This window comes from Salvelinus sp. IW2-2015, linkage group LG23, assembly GCF_002910315.2.
Source record: "Salvelinus sp. IW2-2015 linkage group LG23, ASM291031v2, whole genome shotgun sequence".
In the NCBI taxonomy this organism is placed as follows: Eukaryota; Metazoa; Chordata; class Actinopteri; order Salmoniformes; family Salmonidae; genus Salvelinus; species Salvelinus sp. IW2-2015.
Genome location: NC_036863.1, coordinates 9225196 through 9245085, shown reverse-complemented (window position 1 = coordinate 9245085; position 19890 = coordinate 9225196). Strand labels below are relative to the sequence as shown.

Sequence of the window (19890 nt, the reverse complement as noted above, 5' to 3'; positions counted from 1 at the left end):
CCAAGCCATTTCTATATTGTCAGCTAACGGTTGTTTCCTTGGTGCAAAAAACTTGTTTGCATTTATGATAATTGTGGCAACCCATTGATACTCACTCATGCTGACTATGTTTGGGCTTATCAGGGACCAGGCGAAACCAGCCCTCCTCCTGGTGGGCTGACTGTAATCTGTGGATGTTGAACAAAACCTGAACAGAGGAGAATAAACATCAACACATTTGATTACAATACATTGTAAACTAATTGTATTCAATGTATATGGAGAGTAGTGTTGATCATGTTGTGATCCTGTGTGTCTAAATCTGACGTCTACAGAACATGGCCCAGAGTAAGAGTGCTGATCTAGGGCCAGGTCCCCCCTGTCTAACAGGCTAAACTCAGCACTGCTACTCTGAGACTCTTTTGAATATGGACATAACCAGGGTTCCAATTATCCATTCAACATTCATATTTAAAATATTTATGGGGGGTGCCCACATATTTGGGGCTTCAAACCCCAGGTCTCCTGCACAACATAATACCATTCCTTACAAAATATGCCTACTGAGTTAAAGCCTAGGTATTAGCTTAGGGAGATGACTAAGACCTGACGACTTGCGTTAAGGTTACACGACCAAACCAACTACATTAAAAAGTAAGTGCTTCACACCACTGTTATTCAGACTTGGTAGTAGGGCTACAAAATTCCAGTAACTTTCCGAAGGTTATCCTGCTTATTCCTTTCTGATTCCGGGAATCTTCCAACCGGGATTTCTGGGAAACCTGGGAATTTTGGGAAAGTTACCCCAACAGAACTTCTCACCTTTCCCAGGAAGTCATTCTTGCTGACCAGGTCCCAATCCCACACCTCAACACTCAGAGGTGTGTCCAGGGGGGCATCGTCCAGCTCAAACTCAAAGCTCTCGTTCCAGCGCGGATAACAGGACTTCTTGACCACCTGAAACCACAGAAACATCCATTCGCAGATTCCTATATTCAATTCACAAAAGGGCCTTTTCAAAAAGTTTTTCCAATGAATGTAATAAATATCTTAATGTAAGGACCATGGATGCAGGCAGGTCTTTGGCTTACCGCACTTTCGTGGGTTTTGCAGTTGTATTGTACTCTGACAAAAGGGTCCGACGCTCCATTGCGATCCTTTTTTGCAAGGTCTCTGAAGCACAAACCACACAAAAAGAAAAGTTGAGCATTTTACAGATTAGTTGACATTGAAGCACATTGTATCTCCACTCTCCATCAGATCTGGGTCACTCAAAACAGTATGTCTTCTTTCAAACACATCAGAAGGCGTTTGATTAAGTTCTCTCCGGTGCAATGGGATCAATGGAATAGACCCAATAGTGCAAACCCGCGCACCAGGCAAGCAAAATCAAGCGCACCTAAAGTAATTATAAGAAAACCAATGTTATATTTTAACCCATAACCACAGGTCTAGTCTCAATCACAAAAAAATGCCCTCCCACGCACTATTTGAGATGAGGTCAGTATGAGATCATTGGGGATGAGCTCAGAGAAAGTAATCAACACGCCTCGTTGTAGTATCTAGAGTCAGCCTGGCGTATGTCTGTCTGTGTGAATCCAGCTGCTCCGGCAGATGGGCTGAAATACAAACAGCACAGACGACGCCCCAGGTATTTATGAAGAATGAGTTCACGGAGTTTGGAAGCTGTGTGGCCAGTACACGTAACGCTCAAACCTGTGAACAATACAAAGATGGAACTGTATGTTCGTAGTAGACTAAACCAGACTACTGCTGATTTATCAAGCTATGTTTACAGCGCAAACTCAAAATAAAACATTTTTAAAATAGGCCCAGTGCAGTCAAAAATGTGATTTATTCCATTTTATATACTATACAGTGCATATAGAAAGTCTACACCTCCTTGAACTTTTTTCACATTTTGTTGTGTTACAAAGTGGGATTTAAATAGATTTAATTGCAATTTGTTATTGATCTACACAATATTCCATACTGTCAAAGTGAAAAGAAAATTCTACAAATTAATCTTACATAATATATATATATATATATATAAATAAAACTAAAATATAGTCATTGTATAAACACTCACACCCTTTGTATTGGCAAGTCTAAATTAGTTCAAAAGTAACATTTGGTTTAACAAATCACCTAAGCTATATGGACTCACTGTGTGTGAAATAATAGGGGTTGACATGATTTTTGAATAACTACCCCTTTCTCTGTCTCCCATACACATAACATCTGTAAGGTCCCTCAGTCAAGTATTGAATTTCAAGCACAGATTCAACTAAAGACCAGGGAGCTTTTCAAAAGCCTCAAAGGGCAGTGGTTGGTAGATGGGTAACAATAACAAATCAGACATTGTATACATCTTTAAGCATGGCCAAGTTCATAATTATGCTGTGGATGATGCAGTCATCCTTCTGAACTAAGCTGCAGGACAGGAATGAAACTGCTTAGGGATGTCACCGTGAGGCCACTGGTGATTTTAAGACAGCTTCAGAGTTCAATGGCTGTGATGAAAAAAAACAAGGATAGAGCAATATTGTAGTGACTCCACAATAATGACATAAATGACAGAGTGAAAAGAAGAATACAAATATACAGAATAAAAAGTGTTAAAGCCTGAATTAAAAATGTATTAAATTGAGATTTTTTAGGTCACTGGCCTACAATAACCCATAATGACAAAGTGGAATTGTGTTTTTTTTTTTTTTTTTTTACAGATTAATTAAGAATGAAAAGCTGAAATGTCTTGAGTCAATAAGTATTCAACTGTTATGGCAAGCCTAAATAAGTTCAGGAGTAAAAATGTGCTTAACAAGTCACATAATAAGTTGCATGGACTCACTCACTGCGCAATAGTGTTCAACATGATTTTTTAAATGACTACCTCCTCTCTGTACCCCACACATACAATTATCTGTAATGTCCCTCAGTCGAGCAGCGAATTTCAAACACAGATTCAACCACAAAAACCAGGGAGGGTTCCCAATGCCTCGCAAAGAAGGCCACCTATTGGTAGATGGGTTAAAAAGCAGACATTGAATATCCCTTTTATCATGGTGAAGTTATTGCACTTTGGATGGTGCATCAATACACCCAGTCACTACTAAGACACAGGCGTCCTTCCTAACTCAGTTGTCGAAGAGGAAGGAAACCGCTCAGGGATTTCACTATGAGGCCAATGGTGACTTTAAAACAATTACAGAATTTAATGGTTGTGATCGAAGAGAAATTAGGATATATAAACATTGTAGTTACTCCACAATACTAACCTAATTAACAGAGTGAAAATATTCCAAAACATGCATCCTGTTTGCAAGAAGGCAATAAACAAAAAAATTGGCAAAGCAATTCCCTTTTTGTCCTGAATACAAAGTGTTTTGTTTGCGGTAAATCCAATACGTTACTGAGTACCACACTCCATAATTTCAAGCATAGTGGTGGCTGTATCATGTTATGGGTATGTCTGTAATCGTTAATGATTGGGGAGTTTCTCAGGATAAAAAAGAAACTAAATGGAGTTAAGCACAGGCAAAATCCTAGAGGAAAACCTGGTTCAGTCTGCTTTCCACCAGACACTGGGAGATTAATTCACCTTTCAGCAGGGCAATAACCTAAAACACATGGGCAAATCTACACTAGAGTTACTAACCAAGAAGACAGTGACTGTTCCTGAGTGGCCGAGTTACAGTTTTGACTTAAATCTAATTGAAAATCTATGGCACTACCTGAAAATGGTTGTCTAGCAATGATCAACAACCAATTTGACCGAGCTTGAAGAATTTTGATTTTTTTTTTTTTAAAGTGGGCAAATGTTGCACAATCCAGGTGTGGAAAGCTCTTCGACTTACAAAGACTCATAGCTGTAGTCGCTGCCAAAGGTGATTCTACAAGTATTGACACAGGGGTGTGAAAACTTATGTAAATTAGATATCTTAATTTTCAATAAATTAGCAAACATTTCTAAAAGCATGTCTTCACTTTGTCATTATGGGGTAGTGTGTAGATGGGTGAGAAAAATGTTTACTTTAATTTAAGCTATAACCAAATGTGGAATAAGGTATAAGTACTTTCTGAAGGCACTGTATATTAGTGTTTGATTTTTTTATGAATGTAGAAAAATAGTATTGTCTAGATAGTTGACAATTTTCTTACAATTAAATACATTTTAAAATCACACTTTGTATCACAATAAAATGTGAAGAAATCCAAGAGATGTTCTATAGGCACTGTATATTTCCACACTATGAGGTTGGAATAATACTGTGGAAATGATGATTATGCCCCTTTAGTTTATGTTTTGGTGGGATGGAGTTTTGGCCTGCTTGGTGACATCACCAGGTGGTAAATTAGTTTATCGACCAATAAGAAAGAGTTCCAAACATCTCTGCTAGATTTCAGTTTTCCCCCTCACCACTCGGACCACTCTGACTGTCCTTGCTAAATTCTTGCTTGAGAAATTGCTCTTTGCTAAGAACCTGTTTGTTTTTAATGGTCAAACATAAAACAAATCACAGTATCTAGTCTCCATCCAATTGGCAACAGATTTTCAGGCAAATTTTCAAAAATCTGCATAAAGAAAATACGCACATTTTTCCACCAGTGGTGTTTCCACCAAATGAACTAGTTGCAGATACAAATCAGTGAGCGATTACATACGGCACACAATGTAATATCTCGCTGAAGTTTTCATGTACCGAATAAAAATATAAAGTTCAATGTGTGTCCATTGCATTTAACTGTACCAATAGTTGTCACAAAAACTTGTATTAAATAGCAAATGTGCCTACTCTGGTCTTGCCACGTGCACTCTAGCCAACTGCTCGCAGATAGTGTGGGTAGGCTGTGTGGCCGGGTAGGTTAGTCTACGCATGAGATTATTAAGGATAAGAGCGAGAATATTTTTACTTGTCAAGCGTCGATCATCATGCCACCAGAATGAGACCCTCAATATTTATTGGAAAGGAGCATCATGATCACTGTGCACTTTCACCACCCTGTGAAGTTCATCATAATTTATTTAATCTGTAGCCTAATAAACTGCATGGTTTTCCGAGTCGTCGTGGAAGGACCACACCATACTGCATGACTCCAAATGTAATTCGATATGATGGTTGTTATATAAATATTTGCGCTTAAAAAGGTGTTTTCACCACAATTTCTCACATAATTAATTTGACAGACAAAACGATCCCACTATGTCCATGTCGGAATTTATAAAGTTGCACCAAAACTTTGTTTCCATCACAGATGTCGTGACTTTTTTCACATAAATATGGATGGAAACGCAGTTAGTAAGGTACTTATTGTTACCCAGAATGTTTTTGCTAATGAGATAAAAACGTATGTATCTGAATTTTAATGCAAGAAATATACTATATACAGTTGAAGTCGGAAGTTTACATACACTTAGTTTGGAGTCATTAAAACTTGTTTTTCAACTCCTCCACAAATTTCTTGTTAACAATCTATAGTTTTGGCAAGTCGGTTAGGACATCTACTTTGTGCATGACACAAGTCATTTTTCCAACAATTGTTTACGGACAGATTATTTCACTGTATCACAATTTCAGTGGGTCAGAAGTTTACATACACTAAGTTGACTGTGCCTTCAAACAGCTTGGAAAATTCCAGAAAATGATGTCATGGCTTTAGAAGCTTCTGATAGGCTAATTGACATCATTTGAGTCAATTGGAGGTATACCTGTGGATGTATTTCAAGGCCTACCTTCAAACTCAGTGCCTCTTTGCTTGACATCATGGGAAAATCAAAAGAAATGAGCCAAGACCTCAGCATAAAATAGTTGACCTCCACAAGTTTGGTTCATCCTTTTTCCAAACGCCTGAATGTACCACGTTCATCTGTATAAACAATCGTATGCAAGTATAAACACCATGGGACCACGCAGCCGTCATACCGCTCAGGAAGGAGACGCGTTCTGTCTCCTAGAGAAGAACGTACTTTGGTGCGAAAAGTGCAAATCAATCCCAGAACAACAGCAAAGGACCTTGTGAAGATGCTGGAGGAAACGGGTACAAAAGTATCTATATCCACAGTAAAATGAGTCCTATATCGACATAACCTGAAAGGTCGCTCAGCAAGGAAGAAGCCACTGCTCCAAAACCGCCATTAAAAAGCCAGGCTACGGTTTGCAACTGCACATGGGGACAAAGAATGTACTTTTTGGAGAAATGTCCTCTGGTCTGATGAAACAAAAATAGAACTGTTTGGCCATAATGATCATTGTTATGTTTGGAGGAAAAAGAGGGAGGCTTGCAAGCCAAAGAACACCATCCCAACCGTGAAGCACGGGGGTGGCAGCATCATGTTGTGGGGGTGCTTTGCTGCAGGAGGGACTGGTGCACTTCACAAAATAGATGGCTTCATGAGGATGGAAAATTATGTGGATATATTGAAGCAACATCTCAAGACATCAGTCAGGAAGTTAAAGCATGGTCGCAAATGGTTCATAACCCCAAGCATACTTCCAAAGTTGTGGCAAAATGGCATAAGGACAACAAAGACAAGGTATTGTAGTGGCCATCACAAAGCCCTGACCTTAAACCCATAGAAGATTTGTGGGCAGAACTGAAAAAGCGTGTGCGAGCAAGGAGGCCTACAAACCTGACTCAGTTACACCAGCTCTGTCAGGAGGAATGGGACAGAATTCCCCCAACTTATTGTGGGAAGCTTGTGGAAGACTACCCAAAACATTTGACTTAAGTAAAACAATTTAAAGGCAATGCTCCCAAATACTAATTGAGTGTATGTAAACTTCTGACCCACTGGGAATGTGATGAAAGAAATAAAAGCTGAAATAAATCACTCTACACTATTATTCTGACATTTCACATTCTTAAAATAAAGTGGGGATCCTAACTGACCTAAGATAGGGATTTTTTACTCAGATTAAATGTCAGAAATTGTGAAAAACTGAGTTTAAATGTATTTGGCTAAGGTGCATGTAAACTTCCGACTATATATACACACAAATGTATGTGGACACCCCTTCAAATTAGTGGATTAGACCATTTCAGCCACACCCGTTGCTGACAGTTGTATAAAATCGCTCACACAGTCATGCAATCTCTATAGACAAACATTGGCAGTAGAATGGCCTTAAGAGCTCAGTGACTTTCAAAGTGGCACAGTCATAGGATGCCACCTGTCCAACAAATACATCAAATTTCTGCCCTGCTAGAGCTGCTCCGGTCAACTGTAAGTGCTGTTATTGTGAAGGGAAAACGTCTAAGAGCAATAGCGTCTTAGCCGTGAAGTGGTATGCCACACCAGCTCACAGAATGGGACCGCAAAATAGTTTGTCCTCAGTTAAAACAATCTAACGAGTTCCAAACTGCCACTGGAAACAACGTCAGCACAATAACTCTTAGTCGGAAGCTTCATGAAATGGATTTCCATGGCCGAGCTGCCGCACACAAGCCTAAGATCACCATGCGCAATGCCAAGTGTCGGCTGGAGTGGTGTAAAGCTCGCCGCTATTGGACTCTCAGAACAAATTCTTATTTACAATGACGGGCTACACCGGCCAAACCCGGACGACACTGGGCCAATTGTGCGCCGCCCTATGGGATTCCCAATCACGGCCGATTGTGATACAGCCTGGCCTGCACAGAGCCCGGACCTCAAACCTCATCGAACACCTTTGGGATTAATTGGAATGTCGACTGCAAGCCAGGCCTAATCACCCAACATCAATGCCCGACCTCACTAATGCGCTTGTGGCTGAATGGAAGCAAGTCCCTGCAGCAATGTTTATCTAGTGGAAAGCCTTCACAGAAGAGTGGAGGCTGTTATAGCAGCAAAAGGGTGATCAACTCCATATTTAATGCCTGTGATTTTGGATTGAGATGTTTGACGAGCAGGTGTGCACATACTTTTGGTCATGTAGTGTATATAACATCCAAAACATCAGAATTATTCATAAACAATTGGTTATACATAGAGAAGTGTTAAAAAAATGGTTTAATAAAAATGTAATGTATACAGTGATGGTAGACCCCACCTCATCCACTACCAATGAGCAGCACTGGCCTTGTGTGATGTAGTTGCTGTACAAAGCGATGCCGTCAGCGTATCTAGAGTAAAACCTGAGAAGTAGGTCCACCCTAGATCCCACAGGTAATTTGTCACCTTCTAGGTAATGAATGTGTATGTACCAAGACATTTAGTAGGCAATTTTATCCAACTTCCTGTAGTAGATGCATACATTTTGTTATGGATGGCCACCGCGAGAATTAAACCCACAATCCTGGCGTTGTAAGCACTATGCCCCAACAAATGAGCCATACAGGACTAGCCAACATCCATGTCTTACCTGGCCTCCAGTACTTGGCAGCGCAGTATTCTGGGGACGTCCCCTAACACTGATATCTGGAGGTGAATCTCCCCTTGCACCTCCTCATCTGGGTCAATCTCAGTTAGGTTCACCCAGCCGTCCAGCCCTTCAACACACAGGAAAGTTAGTGTGGGGACACGTGAGATATATGGTCCTATAGCAAATGCACTTTACACGCTCATAACCAAAGTTATGTAGAATAACCAAATGTATATAGAAGAAAACATGCTCATAAAAACACACACATTCCTGTTTGGGATGGCTTGTGTATTGCTCTGATGAGATAAGGTAATTCATGAGGGGAATACAGTATGTTGTACACACACACACACACGCTGTGAATAAATCCCACCAATAACATCCTTTCTCTGTGTCTCAGGCTTTTGGAGGCTTAATGTAAAAGACCTAATGCCTGTGATACATTCGCTTCTGCGCGAGTAGATCTTGAACCCGGTTTAAACCTGCATTCAACAGCCTTCGAACTGGAACAGATCTAATACATGCACTGCAATTTGGACTCAAATATACTGTACTCTGATGTCTTAATATCAGACCTGGAAAACCTCTGGATAATACCAATGACTCAGGATAATAACAGATTTAGTCAACCAAGCACAAGCAATAAATTGACGACTTATCGGGAAATAAACCACAGGCAATAAGTTCCTTGATTAAAAGGAAAACATTAGGACAGCCTCAGTCTCACTAAATCTGTTATCCTTACAGTCATTGGTATTATCCAGAGGTTTTCCAGGTCTGATATTTTAGAGTACAGTAGCTATTTCACATTTATTTCCTACATACGACTCATGTATTTTGTCAGAATTCAGCTCATCATAAAGTCAATGCATAAAATACAGAAGCTGAATGAAACAACCAGTGAATTGACTCTTCATCCCTCCAGATAATTTCCAACTACATTCAACCAGTAGGCCTATTTATTCCAGCTTCCCAATGATTTATGAAGTGTCCTATCAAGTCGGCAAGATTTCCCAGAATCGTTCTGTTTACCCTTGAAAGAAGTGTTTTTTCTCCTGATTGATATTCCAGGGTATGTCTCTAGTCAAGCAACATTATTCTTTATTGCCGGCTGAGTGTGGGACAAAAATAAATCTGGCTACAACCACAGACGTTTCCACAAAGCAGGACGGAAAAAAAGCTTTGAGACTTTTTTTATTAGGCTGTCTTGTTTCTAATGGAGACACAGATCATTGGTTCAGCGGACTGTGCGTGGGTTACAAACAGTCCGATCATTGGTTCAGCGGACTGCGCATGGGTTACAAAACAGATGGAACATTGGTCAATGGTCTGTGCTAATAGCTACTTGTGGCCATGAGGCGATTTGGGACCCTATTCCCTACATATTACACTATTTTTGTCAAAAGAGGTGCACACTATAGGGAAAAGGGTACCATTTGGGACACAGCCATGGAGGCCTTAAACTTCAGACTGACAGCAGTAGTTTCATCGCCTCTATTTTGAGGGCTGTCTTGATTGTCAGTTATTTTTCAATCTCCATCTTAGAAGTAAAATTTCCGTTGCGCTGAAAATGTACAATTAACTATCTATTCCAGAACAAACAGTGAGAGGAGTAAGTTGTGTTGATGACAAAGGCTTTTCTCTGAACATTGTGAAATCTTGGCTGGCATTCAGCCAGGGAACAGAAACTGGAGGAAGGGAGACTCCTGTCTACAATGGGCACAACATTGATGAAGTCATTTCAGAAAAGTGAACTGAAACAAGAGTCGGTCAGTTTCCATTTCGAGCACAGCATGAAAAGTAATGTCAGTAGTTTTAGAGTAGAAAAATACACCAGTAACACTGAATAGTTCATGTACGGTCTCTGGCCCACTAGTCCCTTTATAGTGCACTACGTTTTACCAGAGCCATATGGACCCTGGTCAAAAGCAGTGCACTATAAAGGGATTAGGGTGCCATTTGGGACAGAAACCATGTGAAGACCATTCTGAGGAAACGTCGCCGTCCTGTCTATGGTATATGCTATCCTAACAAACATGTACAATGCGGGAAACTGAACTAAAAAAAACAAAATCATATCAAATATGGATGAGTACGAGTTGACTTGACTTAAAACATTTTAAAATCAAAAATCACATTTATTTTATAAAGCCCTTTTTACATCAGCAGTGCTTTACAGATACCCAGCCTAAAACACAAAAGAGCAAGCAATGCAGAAGCAGTGGCTAGGGAAAAAAATCCCCAGAAGGCAGAAACCTAGGAAGAAACCCAGAGAGGCAACAGGCTCTGAGGGGTGGCCAGTGCTCTTCGGTCTGTACCGGGTTGAGATTTAAGAATATCTGTGGCCATTAAGGCCAGATGGTTTTTCCAAGATGTTCAAACACACAAATGTTCTCCACAGCATTTTGTTTAGGCCTAGTATACACTTGACCAAACCTTGGTAGAGGCCAGTCGGCATCAGTGAAAGGTCTCATCCATGAGTGTTCAAACCGTGACTGGCAAATATACACACACTAGGGGTCTCTAACCTTTCAAGCCTTGACCTGCCTGCTTCAAAAGGTGATTCAGTGCGCTCACAGTCCTCTTTCCCACCCCCTTCCTCAGAGGTCCCTCTCCATACAGCCTGCTTCTCTCAAGGTTATTTCCACAGTAATCCCCCAGACACCTCAAGTGTGAGAGCCCTAGCAGAGAAGCACATTCACACTGTCAAGCAGTAGAACATGGTCTGACATCACACAAAAGGGATCTATTTTTGTGATCGTTTTCAAACTGGAATGATTCTCATTTAATTATGTCTTCAGAAAAAAAAGTAACATGTTAAAGGCTCTGATGGTGTAGCAGATAGAAGGGTGAGGGGTGATGACTGTTCGTCTCCTTTAATGTTTGGCCTACCGTTTAAACAAGGATGACCAATGAAGTCACTGTTCATCCCCTTCAATTTAAGCCTTGGTCTCCCCTTTGGAAACAAAGGCTTCTCCTGGTTGGTCAGATAAGTTTTAAAGCAACGCATCTGCAATGGATTACAATGCGGAGACAAGAGGGTAGGAATATGCTTGCCCGACTCGTTATGTATAAGGACTTCCCTTAATCAAAACAATGACAAAGCAATAGACCCCTGGAAAAGTGCTCCATCTAGCCTTTGTGATTATGAGTAAGAGATGTTCTTTCACTGTTTGTAAATGTTTACCAGTACACAAAACTGAGATCCAATGACATACTGTATACAGGAGATGCAATATAAAGAAGCTAACGTTTATATGTTGTCTTGTAGTGTACGGTGTTTGGTAAAAATGTTTGATCGTAACGCAGACTACACCAAACTGGTATATCATTGGCCTGTCTTAAGCATGCATGATGCCCTACAAAAATCCTGTATAAACAACATATCATTCATATTATAGGAAGTAATAAAGCGTTATAATAGTTGGCTTGCTACCATGTGAATCATATCAGAGTTGATCAATCAGCTCGTAATTATCTAGAAGTATCTTGGGAATTTAAACATGCTGCCACATCTTACAAATACACAATGCTCATTGGAGTTATTAACTACACCTTCGGCAAGTTCCAGCCACCAAGACTAATGACAATTCCCGCCCTCGTCTCCGTGAGTGCCAGAAAGTCACCATCATCCCTGCATGGAAGAAAACTGAGTAAGACTACCCCCCACGACCAGCATCGGTGTCACGACCCTACTGTGAAGTGTGACTCAGGCCCCTCACCCACATGTCACTCTCTTCACGAAGCTCTGTAGTCACCCCTGTGTTTGCCCAGTGAGTCAGCCTGCCAACACTAAAATAAGCCAGCAGGTAGAGACGATCAGACAATGGCTCAAAGCAGCGTTGGTGGGATAAGTGTTATTCTAACCATATGACCATAAGTCTGAGTTTGCACTGAGAAAAGGCCCACTTGAATTTTATGGGCCGGTTTCCCAGACAAAGATTAAGCCTAGTCCTGGACTAAGAAGTTATTTCAACGGATATTGATCATGCTTTTTAGTCCAGGACCAGGCACAGGCTTGATTCTGTGTCCGGGAAACTGTCCCATTAAAATCCAGTGGGCCTTTTCTCAGTGCAAACCCAGACTTATGAACCAAGTGAGTAAGACTTTGTTTAAAGACCTCATTCAAGGAGAGGCCACTTGTGAACCTATGTGATCATGTGATTGTCGTGTCCGTTATTTAGAAAACAAAAGTATGCTCTAGGGCTATGTGATGACTCACCACACCAGCGTCATGGCAACAGTGGAATGCAGGGATCCTTGAATCAATAGTCCAGATAATGACTAAGCACACAAGATGACTTTACTCCTGAACTCATCTGATCCCTTTTACTCTTACAGGGTAGAGGGAATTCCTTTACTGGAAGGACGAGACATACACTACCGGTCAAAAGGTCTACATTGTAGAATAATAGTGAAGACATCAAAACTATGAAATAACACTGCCAAAAAAGTGTTAAACAAATCAACACATTTAAAAAAAATGTGAGATTCTTCAAATAACCACCCTTTGCCTTGATGACAGCTTTGCACACTCTTGGCATTCTCTCAACCAGCTTCATGAGGTAGTCACCTGGATTGCATTTCAATTAACAGGTGTGCCTTGTTAAAAAGTTAATTTGTGGAATTTCTTTCCTTCTTAATGAGTTTGAGCCAATCAGTTGTGTTGTGACAAGGTGGGGGTATACAGAAGATAAAGCCCTATTTGGTAAAATACCAAGTCCTTATTATGAACAGAACAGCTCAAATAAGCAAAGAGAAATGACAGTCCATCATTACTTTAAGACATGGTCAGTCAATACGGAAAATTTCAATAACTTTTAAAGTTTCTTCAAGTGCAGTCGCAAAAACTATCAAACGCTATGATGAAACTGGCTCTCAAGGGGACTGCCACAGGAATGTAAGACCCAGAGTTACCTCTGCTGCAGAGGATAAGATCACTAGAGTTCCCAGCCTCAGAAATAACAGCCTAAATAAATGCTTCACAGAGTTCAAGTAACAGACACATCTCAACATCAACTGTTCAGAGGAGACCACTACTAAAGGACACACTACTAAAGGACAATAAGAAATAGAGACTTGCTTGGGCTAAGAAATACGAGCAATGGACATTAGACTGGTGGAAATTTGTACCAAATTGGAGATTATTGGTTCCAACCGCCGTGTCTTTGTGAGACGCGTTGTGGGGGAGCGATGACCTCCGCATGCGTATTTCCCACCGTAAAGCATGGAGGAGGTGGTGTTATTGTGGGTGATTTGCTGGTGACACTGTCTGATTTATTTAGAATTCAAGGCACACTTAACCAGCATGGCTACCACAGCATTCTGCAGCGATACGCCATCCCATTTGGTTTGGGCTTAGTGGGACTATCATTTGTTTTTCAACAGGACACTGACCCAACACACCACCAGGCTGTGGAAGGGCTATTTTACCAAGAAGGAGAGTGATGAGTGCTGCATCAGATGACCTGGCCTCCACAATCTCACAACCAAATTGAGATGGTTTGGGATGAGTCAGACCGCAGAGTGAAGGAAAAGCAGTCAAGTGCTCAGCATATGTGGGAACTCCTTCAAGACTGTTGGAAAAGCATTTCAGGTGAAGCTGGTTGAAAGAATGCCAAGAGTGTGCAAAGTTGTCATCAAGGCAAAGGGTGGGTATTTGAAATATATTTGGATTTAAGAGTTTTTGGGTTACTACATGATTCCATGTGTTATTTCATAGTTTTGATGTCTTCACTATTATTCTACAATTTAGTGGGTGTTCTAAAACTTTTGACCAGTAGTGTACCGTAGTTCAACAACATGGGTCCATTTGACCCGACAACATGCTAAGATCATTTCTGAGAACATGGAAGTTGCTAAAACTCAAAGAAATTGGTCAGTGTTAGCGTAAAGGAAAGTGCACATGGCTAAATAATTGGACATGTTTTGGGTCAAAACACAGCTTGTATATTGCCTCAGACCATGATTTGAGGAAAACACAGCCGCAGCGAGGTCTCACCTTGTGGTTTGGCAGCCAAGGCTTCCTTATTGATGGATACCTTCCCGATGACGTCATCACGGCTGGAACGACACAAGGGCTACAGGTTAGGTAGATTCCACTGAACTTGCTCTTCAAGTTTGTACCACTGTCAATAATAAATTCAAATGAGTCTGCAGTGTGCATGTTTATCACAATGCAGGCTAGCCGTCACAGGTTTTTCTTGCACAATACTGTAGTTTTAGCAACTTCTCATGTCCAAAGGTCTTATCAGACAATGGGTCACTTGTATATGCTAGCTCAATCAGCTTCCTGGTTTTATACCGGCGCAGCCGTTTTTTTGCACACCGCAGCTTATTGCATGCCCAGGGAGAAGAGGACGCTAAATACCCCTGAAATTTGTTGAGACAACTAAATGATAATTTTAAAATATAGGTCTACAGTGCATTCGGAAAGTATTCAGACTGCTTGACTTGTATCACATTTTGTTACGTTACAGCCTTGTTCTAAAATGTATTAAATTGTTTTCCCCTCTCATCAAATCTACACACAATACCTCGTAATGACAATGCAAAAAAATGTTTAGAAATTTTTGCAAATGTATTAAAAAAAAACGGAATTATCACTTTTACATAAGCATGCAGACCATTTACTCAGTACTTTGTTGAAGCATCTTTGGCAGCGATTACAGCCCCGCGTCTTCTTGGGTATGACACTACAAGCTTTACACACCTCTATTTGAAGAGTTTCTCCCTTCTTCTCTGCAGATCCTCTCAAGCTCTGTCAGGTTGGATGGGGAGCGTTGCTGCACAGCTATTTTCAGGTCTCTCCAGAGATGTTCGATCGGGTTCAAGTCCGGGCTCTGGCTGGGCCACTTAAGGACATTCAGAGACTTGTCGCAAAGCCACTCCTGCATTGTCTGTGTGCTTAAGGTTGTGTTCTTGTTGGAAGGTGAACCTTTGCCCCAGCCTTTGCCCCAGAGGTCCTGAGCAGGTTTTCATCAAGGATCTCTGTACTTGGCTCCGTTCATCTTTGTCTCGATCCTGACTCCCAGTCCCTGCAGCTGAAAAACATCCCCACAGCATGATGCTGCCACCAGGCTTCACTGTGATGGTGCCAGTTACCTCCAGACGTGACGCTTGGCATTCAGGCCAAAGTGTTCAATCTTGGTTTGATCAGACCAGATAGAGGACTCTCAGACCATGAGAAACAAGACTATGTGCTTTTGGCAAACTCCAAGCGAGCTGTCATGTGCCTTTACTGAGGAGTGGCTTCAATCTGGCCACTCTACCATAAAGGCCTGATTGGTGGAGTGCTACAGAGATGGTTGTCCTTCTAAAAGGTTCTCCCATTTCCACAGAGGAACTCTGGAGCGCTGTCAGTGACCATCTTGGTCACCTCCCTGACCATTGCCCTTCTCCCCCGATTGCCCAGTTTGGCCGGGCGACCACCTCTAGGAAGAGTCTTGGAGGTTCCAAACTTTTTCCATTTAAGAATGATGGAGGCCACTGTGTTCTTGGGGACCTTCAACGCTACAATTTTGTTTTGGTATCCTTACTCAGATCTGTGCTGACACAATCATGTCTTGGGGCTCTACAGACAAATCCTTCAACCTCATGGCTTGGTTTTGGTTCTGAAATGCACTGTAAACTGTGGGACTTTATATATAGACAGGTGTCTGCCTTTCTAAATCATGTCCAAATCAGTTGAATATACCACAGACGGACTCCAATCAAGTTGTAGAGACATCTCAAGGATGATCAATGGAAACAGGATGCACCTGAGCTCAATTTAGAGTCTCATAGCAAAGGGTCTGAATCCTTATGGGAAAAAAAGGTTTAAGTTTTTTTATTTAATACATTTGCAAACATTTCTAAAAACCTGTTTTCACTTTGTCATTATGGGGTATTGTGTGTTGATGAGGGATTTAAAAAAAATCTATTTCAGAATCAGGATGTAACGTAACAAAATGTGAAAAAAGGGAAGGGGTCTGAATACTTTCCGAATACACTGCATGTTTCCACATAGCAGACGTGACATGGACACACCTACTCATTCAAGGGGTTCCCTTAATTTTGACTATTTTCTACATTGTAGAATAATAGTGAAGACATCAAAACTATGAAATGACAAGTAGTAACCAAAACAAAATCTTATTTTAGATATTTCAAAGTAGCCACCCTTTGCCTTGACAGCTTTGCACATTCTTGGCATTCTCTCAACCAGCTTCATGAGGAATCTTTTTCCTACGGTCTTCAAGGAATTCCCACATATGCTGAGCACTTGTTGGCTGCTTTTCCTTCACTCTGCGGTCCAAGTCATCCCAAACCATCTCAATTCGGTTGAGGTCGGATGATTGTGGAGGCCAGGTCATCTGATGCAGCACTTCATCACTCTTCTTCTTGGTCATATAGCCCTTACACAGCCTTGAGATGTGTTGGGTCTTAGTCCCACTAAGCCTAAACCAGATGGGATGGCGTATTGCTGCAGAATGTTATGGTAGCCATGCTGGTTAAGTGTGCCTTGAATTCTAAATAAATCACTGACAGTGTCACCAGCAAAGCACCCCCACACCATCACACCTCCATGCTTCATGTGAGAACCATACATGCGGAGATCATCATTCACCTATTATGGGTCTCACAAAGACATGGCGGTTGGAACCAAACATCTCAAATTTGTACTCGGACCAAAGGACAGATTTCCACCGGTCTAATGTTCATTGCTCATGTTTCTTGACTTAAGCAAGTCTCTTCTTCTTATTGGTGTCCTTTAGTAGTGGTTTCTTTGCAGCAATTCAACCATGAACGCCTGACTCACGAAGTCTCCTCTGAACAGTTGATGCTGAGATGGGTCTGTTACTTGAACTCTGAAGCATTTATTTGGGATACAATTTCTGAGGTTGGTAACTAATGAACTTATCCTCTGCAGCAGCGGTAAGTCTGGGTCTTCCATTCCTGTGGCGGTCCTCATGGGAGCCAGTTTCATTCATAGCGCTAGATGGTTTTTGCAACTGCACTTGAAGAAACTTTAAAAGTTCTTGAAATTTTCCGGATTGATTGACGTTCATGTCTTAAAGTAATGATGGACTGTTGTTTCTCTGTTGATTTGAGCTGTTCTTGCCATAATAAGGACTTGTTTTTTTACCAAATAGGGCTATATTCTGTATACCACCTCTACCTTGTCACAACACAACTTATTGGCTCAATCGCATTAAGGAAAGAAATTCCACAAATTAACTTCTAACAAGGGACACCTGTTCACCGTAATGCATTCCAGGTGACTACCTAATGAAGCTGGTTGAGAGAATACCAAGAATGTGCAAAGCTGTCATCAAGGCAAAGGGTGGCTACTTTGAAGAATCTCAAATATATTTATATTTGTTTAACACCGTTTTGGTTACCACATGATTCCATGTGTTATTTCATAGTTTTGATGTCTTCACTATTATTCTACAATGTAGAAAATAGTCAAAATAAAGAAAAACCCTTGAATGAGTAGGTGTTTCTAAACTTTTTACTGGTACTGTACCTCCTTGAAAAAAGCAGAAGACAACTTCTTCATGTAACTTATTCCTTAACCTTTTGCACTCATACCTGTATACTGGTTGAAACTGGCAGATTTTGACACTGATAAGCGCCTAAATTGGAACGGAGTGGCTTTACAATATGATTTTATAAAACAAAGTTTTAGTTCAAGCTCTGCGCTTCACAATTCTGCATGGGTTTTGATTGACAGACGTTCTGAACTTCAGCACCGCACACGACAAGTTGCCGCCCCCATCTCTCCTGCTAATTGGGCAACTTATGCAAATGTTTTGTTGTCAGAGTGAGAGAAATGCTGTAAATTAAGAGGACTCAATGTATTTTGCAAGATCAAATGTCATACAAGCAAGCCAAACACCCAAGCACAAATGTGCACTTCACATTTCCATATCATAAAACTCATGTCATATACAGTGTCAACGTTTTTGATCACTATGCTTGATGTACAGATAGATAACATGGTGTCGTACCCTCGGTTGTTTTCAACAGAATGAGCCTGTTTGTCTATTGTGAATACAATTTGCTGCAGAACACTCACCAAAATTACAAATCGGTTTCTCTGAATTGCCTTGTTAAAGCCTAACACTAAAGATCATCTTTTATAACTTAGCAAGTCATGTTAGCAATAGAACACGCTTTCAAATGCCCACCTGACCCAGATTGCAATTTATAAATGGGCAGTTTTTGGATTTCGTAAACAGTAATTGTGTGATGGCAGGATGCAACTACAAGTGTGCTTGCTCTAGTTTCTCAACGGCACAGCTAGCAGAGCCCTTTGAATCATAAGTGTATTGAAATTAATTGAGAGTTGTGAGGCCACTTGGAGACACCAGTTAGTCCTCTCACTCAAACCCTTGTAATTTATGTGTCTTATGTTGCACCTACCCCACATTTTCCAGGAATATTCTCATCATGTTACTGAATGTATCCAGAATATTTTTAGATTAACAAATGTGGCGATAAGTATAGTAAAAATCAACAGCGTAATGTTTATGTTCAGTATTGTATCAGGTGAACTGTTGTGTCCTCAACTTTGGTCTAATAATGTTCCCATAATCTCAAAACTGTTTTTCAATTGCCACCATGCTTATGCTTTTCATATTTCTTCTGTAAGAAACATTTCAATTTAGTCCTATCCATATAGACCAATTCCCATGAGTGTAAAGGGTTAATGTACTGCACTGTTTTGAATTGAGTATTAAAAAAAGGACCTAAATATATTTGAATAGGGTCCATAATGGATATAAATAATATCAAAATTAAAGTACAGTACTGCATAGGACTTGAAAGGACTGTTTACTATTGCTGTTGTAAAAACCTTGTGTGGCAATGATATAAAAGCTGACTTTGAGAAGAGACAACCTCATTACCTCAGAGAGTCCTCATCCAGCACATGGAAGGAGATGGTATGGAAGGACGGGGGCAGGTGAACGTTATACTCCTCCCCCCAGAAGGGAGAGAGCGTCTTCCATATCGTAGCCGTCCTGGGAGAGAGAGATAAGGTTATACTATTATCAACATTGAAAGGCATATTGAGATAAGGTCATAAGAAAACACCATAAAGGCATATTAATAACTTGATGCACGCATAAATAATACATAATAATCTATACTAGTCCTGAATTTGAGTAACGATGTGTTTTCCAATGACAGAGATTTATCTTAGTTTGCATCATTGACAAAACACAATAAACCTTGATTGTTTGTTGCTAATAGGTATCCATCAAGGAATTTGGGACTAACAACAAGATAACCAATGTAAAACATACAGGGTCTGTAAATGTATATAGGTTCAGACATTTTGTGAAATAGCAGTTACAAATAGAAATCAAAATGGATGGACATCAGAAAAAGAGGATTAAAAACAAACTAAATATAACTATTGTAAAATAGATTGCGTCTGTAAAATGTGTATAAGATGTATAAACTGAAGGTAGAAGCCTAGTGTTATTAGTTTACTCCAATTGGGGGAAGGGTGGTAGGATTGTGGGGAATAATAAAAGGTATATTCTAAAAAAAGTTTGTATATCTATCTTTGTAT

The 19890-nt window shown here is 40.5% G+C and overlaps 1 protein-coding gene across 1 annotated transcript in view; it reads right to left on the bottom strand.

Moving 5' to 3' along the window:
- Positions 1–19890, bottom strand: part of rasa4 (RAS p21 protein activator 4) — a 66810-nt gene that overhangs the window by 32456 nt on the left and 14464 nt on the right. The window contains 6 exon segments of the mRNA XM_023968581.2: positions 96–187; positions 802–936; positions 1071–1152; positions 8325–8451; positions 14326–14387; positions 19220–19333. Of these exon segments, the coding sequence (XP_023824349.1) occupies positions 96–187; positions 802–936; positions 1071–1152; positions 8325–8451; positions 14326–14387; positions 19220–19333 (612 nt within the window).